We start from the raw sequence: 6,382 nt of genomic DNA, 5'->3' as shown, positions 1-6,382 counted from the left end.
AGCTGTCACAATTCTATTTGCAAAAACTACACAATTCTTTGGTAACGCGATGATTATGCAAAAATTAACCTTTTGGACTCTCATAATCTCGGCCATTCCTATTGCAAAAATTGCGCTCCATTGCATTCATTTGCATATAAAAAATCCGGCGGCAGTTACGTCACAAGGTTAAATTGCCGCCGACTTTGAAACCACGTCGGGTTCTCTTCCTCACTTCTTTTTTCTTTTCTCTTTCTCTTTCTCTTTACTTCAGCTTTTTATTTCTCTCTCTCTCTCTCTCTCTCCTCAACCCCTCTCCTCTCTTCTCTTCTATCTCTCTCGTCTCTCCCCATCTCTCTCCTCTCTCTCCCCCTATCTACTTCTCCTCTCTCCTTTCTCACCTCTCTCTCTTCTATATTTTTCTTTTTTCATTCGGTTTCATTCTCTCTTACTTCCTCTCTTCCCATTTTTTCCTATTCCATTTAGCTATTCCATCAGTATCAGTATTATTATTACTGTTGACCTTATTTGGCCACAGTGGGTATTATTATTATTTTTTTAATTATTGTTAATTTTATTATTTTGATTACTACTATCATCATTATCACTATCATTATCATCATCATCATACATGGTCATCATCATCTTTCACACATCATCATCATCACGCATCACATCGTCGTCATCACATCATCGTGATCTCATCACCACACCGTCATCCTCATCACATCATCGTCTCGTCATCACCATCACCATCGTCATCCTCATACCATCATCGTCGCGTCATCACCATCACACATCAGTTATTATCATTATATCATCGCCCATCATCACCATCATCGTCGTCGCCCATCACCATCATAAACATCATCACCATCAGGTCATCATCACATCACGTCGTCGTCATCACCATCATCATCACCCATCTTCACCACATCGTCATCACACCATCATCGTCATCCTCATCACCATCATCGTCGTCGTCATCACCATCACCATCGTCATCATCTTCACCATCATCACCATCATCATCATCGTCACCATCATCGTCATCATCACCATCATCGTCGTCATCACCATCATCATCGTCATCACCATCATCACCATCATGATCATCATCATCATCATCGTCATCACCATCATCATCGTCATCATCATCATCATCATCATCATCACCAACATCATCATACGGTTTCGTTGTCGACCACCCCTCTTCCCCCCCTTGCCTTTGCGAATGTTTTTGTTGTTATTGCAATTTTGGGGGGGGGGGGTGCCGGAGGGGAGTGGTGGGGGGGTAAGTACAGTACTTTTGCCCGTGGCCGCGAGAGGTCAGCACCGTCCCCGAGGCTCTATGCCACTGGGAATTTCAATAATAATTTGTCTACTTTCATATGGCTTTTTTCAACAGTTGTGTCATTGTTTTTTCTTTTTTTCTTTCTTTTCATTTGTTTCAGTTTTCTTCGTTTAGTTTTGGTAATGATAACGTCTGTTTGTTTTGAATTATATATGACCGATAATTAACTTCAGTTTATGATGATGTCGGCGGATTGGAGAGCGACTTGTCAAACCACTTTTGTATTAATGTTCGTCTTGTAATTAGTATGGTTGAAGTGATGTCATGCATTTCAGTTCGTTGTAATGCTGTTTGGCAATTTCCTGAAGTAAGATTTGCGTTAGTGAATTATTTGATCGAATTATCCAAATGCGATATCTTCGTGGTTTAAAATATTCGTCATTATTGTGACTGAGAGGATTTGAGGTTTTCCGTATTGCTTTCAGTGGGATGTTTTTTTTGTTTTTTTTTTTTTAAGAAGAAGAGTAAAAATTTTGGGAAATTTGGGCCCACCGTGGGATGGGAAGGTTCGCATGTTCAAACACCCTTTTGTTTTATTTGATGAGTGACGGTCCGTTCCGAGAGATTGGTTAGCGATTGAATCCACGCTGGCACTTTTTTTTTGGCACTCCTCTCTCTCTCACTCTCTTTCTTTTTTCTTTCTCTCATTCTCTTTCACTCTCTTTATTTCTTTCTTCCTCTCTCTCCAACTTTGTTTCCTTCTTCCTCTCTCTCTCTCACTCTCTTTCTTCCTCTCTCTCTCACTCTCTTTCTTCCTCTCTCTCTCACTTTCTGTCTTTCCCCTCTCCCCCTCCCCCCCTCCTCTCTCTCTCTCTCGGTCTCCCCCAGCTCTCTCTCCTCCTCTCTCTCTCTCCCTCTCATCTCTCTCCTCTCTCGCTCTTCTCTCTCTCTCCCTCCCTCCCTCTCCCTCCCTCCCTCCCTCCCTCCATCCCTCCCCCCCTCCCCTCCCTCCCTCCTTCCTCTCTCTCTCTCTCTCGTCTTCCCTCCCTCCTCCCATCCCTCCCTCCCCTTCCCTCTCTCTCTCATCATCTCTTTCCCTCCCTCCCTCCCTTTCCTCCCTCCCTCTTCTCTCTCTCTCTCTCGTCTTCCCTCCCTCCCTGCCTCCCTCCCTCCCTTCCTCTCTCTCCTCGTCTTCCCCCCTTTCCCTCCCCCCCCTCCCTCCCTTCCCTCTCTCTCTCTCGTCTTCCCTCCCTCCCTCCCTCCCTCCCTCCCTCCCTCCTCCCTCCTTCCTCTCTCTCTCTCTCTCGTCTTCCCTCCCTCCCTGCCTCCCTCCCTCCCTTCCTCTCTCTCTCTCGTCTTCCCTCCCTCCCTCCCTCCCTCCCTTCCTCTCTCTCTCCCTCTCGTCTTCCCTCTCACAGGAAGTCACAGAAGAGTGTGCGAGTCGGTATTCATCATCTTCCTCTCCGTAATGACTGGCGGCTTCTTGATTGCAGTATGCCATGCTAATCCGTAATGGCCGTTACTGTTATTAGTTTGCAATATTTCCTCGATCCCTTTCACTTTTTGTGTTTCTTAACATCTCTCGTATATTTCATGTGACATTCTCTTTGTCTCTCTCTATGTGTGTTTGTTTGTCTGTCCGTCTGTTTTCTCTCTCTATCTCTCTGTGTCTTCTCCCTCCCTCCCTCTCTCTCTCTCATTCTCATTCATTCTTTTCTCTCATCTTTCCTTCCTTCCACCCTCCCATTCCTCCCTCCTTCCTCCCTCCCTTTCTTCCTTCCTTCCCTCCCGCGCGCGCGTACACACACACACACACACACACACACACACACACACACACATACACACATATATATATATATATATATATATATATATATATATAATATGTTTGTATTTATGTATATATATGCATACTTATACATCATTTTATTATCGCAGATTAACTTTGCTTCCTTGACCTTGACTTATGTTGTCTTTTTAGGCAAATTACCCTAATAACACGAACGCCGCTGCTCACACGTCGGGGAGCGTGATTGAGCTCGGGCATAACCTCGGGCGGCTCTCTCGTGTCGGCTGCGTTAACAAGGCATCAGATTTTGCATCGAGTGTGGTTGTGGCGCCCACCTCTGACCCGCGGGCGTCATTCGGAGGGGCTGGACGGGGATCGGGTGGGTTCGGGTGCTAATAAGGCCGGGGTGTTGTGCTTTGGGCTTCGTGGTTGTGAAAGTGTGTTTAATCAAGGTGGAGATAGTTGGTGGGGGGGGGGGGGGGGTAGGATGCTAATGGAGTAGTGGCTGTGATCTCTCTTATCTTTATCTCCCTTTATCTCGCTTATTCTCATATTCTCTTTCTTTCCCCTGTTATTATCGCTCTCGTCCGGTCTCTCATTTACGCTTGATTAACTCATATTTCTCTCCTTTCCTTCCTCTCCCTCTCTTTCCTCCTCCTTCCCTTCCCCCTCTCTTTCTCCTTCCTTCTCTTCCCCCATCTTTCTTCCTCCTTCCCTTCTTTTCTCCCTCCTTCCCACTGTCTTTATTTATCCCTCCTTCCTTTCCCCCTTCTTTCTCTCTCCTTTCCTCTCTCTCTCTCTCTCTCTCTCTCTCTCTCTCTCTCTCTCTCTCTCTCTCTCTCTCTCTCTCTCTCTCTCTCTCTCTCTCTCTGTCTCTCTGTCTCTCTGTCTCTCTCTCTCTCTCTTTCCTCCCTCCCATCCCTCCTTCCCCCCCTCTTCCTCCTTCCCCGCATTCTCTCCCTCATTCTCACCTTCCCTCTCTCTCTCTCTCCGCAGACGAGCTGTACACCGAGCTAGACCACGTGTGCAATCTCACCAGGACGTCGTCAGTTCGAAACCGGAGAAATTATGCCCACCTCGACATTGGTTCCATGGGAGTCGACGTAGCCACTGGGCCCGTCACCAATCTGGACCAGGCCGACCATCAGAACAACAGGTAGGTGATGCTTTCGTGTTTGTTATGATTGTTTTTGGTTTTCTGGTTCCCGCTTTTCAGGTGTTTTTTTTTTTTTTTTTTTTTTTCTATGGTGGAGGTAGGTTGTTTTTTGTTGCGGTAGGGAATTGATCCGAGCTCTTTATTTTATGATGGTGTACGAGCTTATTCGTTCAGTATGTTATTTTTATGAAGTTCGGGATTTTGTGAATTTACTTAACTTCCTTTCATAATTAATGTTTTCTTCGAATTTTTATACGATGGCAATTTCCCGCCCTTTTTTTCGGTCTTTGGCGACTATTTATTTTCACGCTCGCTGCTCGTGCTCTGAACGTCAGGATTTATGTTCTATATTTTTCAGTAAGATTATTATAGATATATAACTCTTCGGGTATTTTACATATTCACTAAATTTATGGACGAATCAACGATTTTTTTCTTTTTCTTTTTTTTTCTTTGGAGCTTTAGGCAAAAGTCGAATATTTTTCTCAAGTTTCGATTAAATTTCTTGCCAGTTTCTGGACAAAGAGAATGCTGGCTGGTTGAATGAAGTCGATCTTTTTGAAAAGGCCGCCGACGACTACTCTGAAGGTCACGAAACAGAAGAATGACGATCAATCAACTCGCCTGGTTTTAATTGTTGCATCCCATTGCGTCTGCATTCCGGCCGCGGCGCTTGCCTTGGCAGAACGAAAATTCCAGAACTCTTTGTGAATTTCTTCCCTCCAAAGGTCGCTTAGACGGGGCACTCAGAGGGGCAGTGGGGCAGGAGGGCCCTTGGGGGGAAATGGGTGGGGGGGAGGGGAGGTCAGGGCATAATATCTGATATTTCTTGGGGTTTAGGCGCGCGGAATGCAGTGTGTTTCGTCGGGTGTTGAGGAACGAGCAGGCGACTAGCGGAAAATCGCTCTCGTTAAGCTAAGCTCGTCGAATGGAATTCTCAATCCCATTTTACTATGTTGCAAGGATGATACTCGTCATCCTCCGTAGAGTATATTGCAAGGCCCTGTGTCGGTTATTTTCCTGCAACTTGACTTCTCCCCCTCCCCCCTTTCGGCGTTTCTAGAACGAGTGTCCGCATTTCCTATCGGGGTCGGCAGGGTAACGCTCTCTTGGGAAATGGCGGGCGGGCGGTTCACCTCATCCTCGCTTTCATCCTTGTATTGCGAGCGAGTTTTTGACTGAATTTAATACCTTTTTTTTGCAACATGAAAAGGGGCAATAATCTCAATGAACCTTTTCTTTCGGGTGCGTTACAGACATGTGCTTTTACTTCCTCCTCAGTTTGTAGCTTGAGACATTTAAGTTATGTGTAGAAAGGTGCATGAACATCTTAAATTTTTTTTTGTTCAATTCTTGAATCTAGTTTACATTCTTTTCACATCGTCATCATAAATCCAGACGTAACTAAAAAGAGACATAGAACACTTTTGCAACATTTTTGGAGCCAAGATTAACGTCGTTTTAGAACTAAGATTAGCATCATTAGGGACGCCATGTTATAAGCGAACTCAAGATGCAGTTCCTGTCTCGTTCACATTGAGCCTTCTCTCGGTCAGGTTTTCACTGCATATTTGTCGTGATGTTTTCTCCAGCCTTATATAGGATTATTTTGCTGTTGTTGTTGTTCTTGTTTGTTTGTTTGTTGTCATTTTCTGTGTCTTTTTCCCCATCCTTTGAGAAAAAATAATGTTGCTGTTGTTAGTTATTGTTTTATCATTATTAGGATATTTGTTTACGTATATTTGTGCGTTAAGATAATTGATATGCCTTTATTTTTGTCCAACCGTCAGTATTTCCGGCTCTCTCTTTATACTTTCTTACATCTCCTTTATCTGCATTTTATCGTCTTTAAATAGCTCTTGATTTGTTACCACTTACTGCTTTTTCTCTCCTACACTGACTCCATCTCCTAATCAAATGCATTCTGAAGTTATATTGCGCGGCCCTGATTGGAGCGACATTCCTCACCCCTCCTCCTCCTCTCTCCCGTCCCCTTTCTCTCTCTTCTCCTCCCCTCCCCCCTCTCTCTCTCTCTCTCTCTCTCTCTCTCTCTCTCTCTCTCTCTCTCTCTCTCTCTCTCTCTTCTCTCTCTCTCTCTCTCTCTCTCTCTCTCGTCTCTCTCATTCTCTCTCTCTCTCTCTCTCTCTCACCTCCTCTCTCT

At 44.9% G+C, this 6,382-nt stretch overlaps 1 protein-coding gene across 1 annotated transcript in view; it reads left to right on the top strand.

Moving 5' to 3' along the window:
• The first annotated feature begins 4,057 nt into the window (after positions 1 to 4,057).
• The window catches only part of LOC125027757 (protein Fe65 homolog), a 169,313-nt gene continuing 166,988 nt past the window's right edge, over positions 4,058 to 6,382 (top strand). Inside the window, 1 exon segment of the mRNA XM_047616894.1 lies at positions 4,058 to 4,221. Within this exon segment, the coding sequence (XP_047472850.1) occupies positions 4,157 to 4,221 (65 nt within the window). The 5' untranslated portion in view covers positions 4,058 to 4,156.

The sequence above is a fragment of the Penaeus chinensis genome, chromosome 8 (assembly GCF_019202785.1).
Source record: "Penaeus chinensis breed Huanghai No. 1 chromosome 8, ASM1920278v2, whole genome shotgun sequence".
Lineage (NCBI taxonomy): Eukaryota > Metazoa > Arthropoda > Malacostraca > Decapoda > Penaeidae > Penaeus > Penaeus chinensis.
Note: the sequence above shows the minus strand (reverse complement) of the source record. Positions and strands in the feature narration are given on the sequence as shown.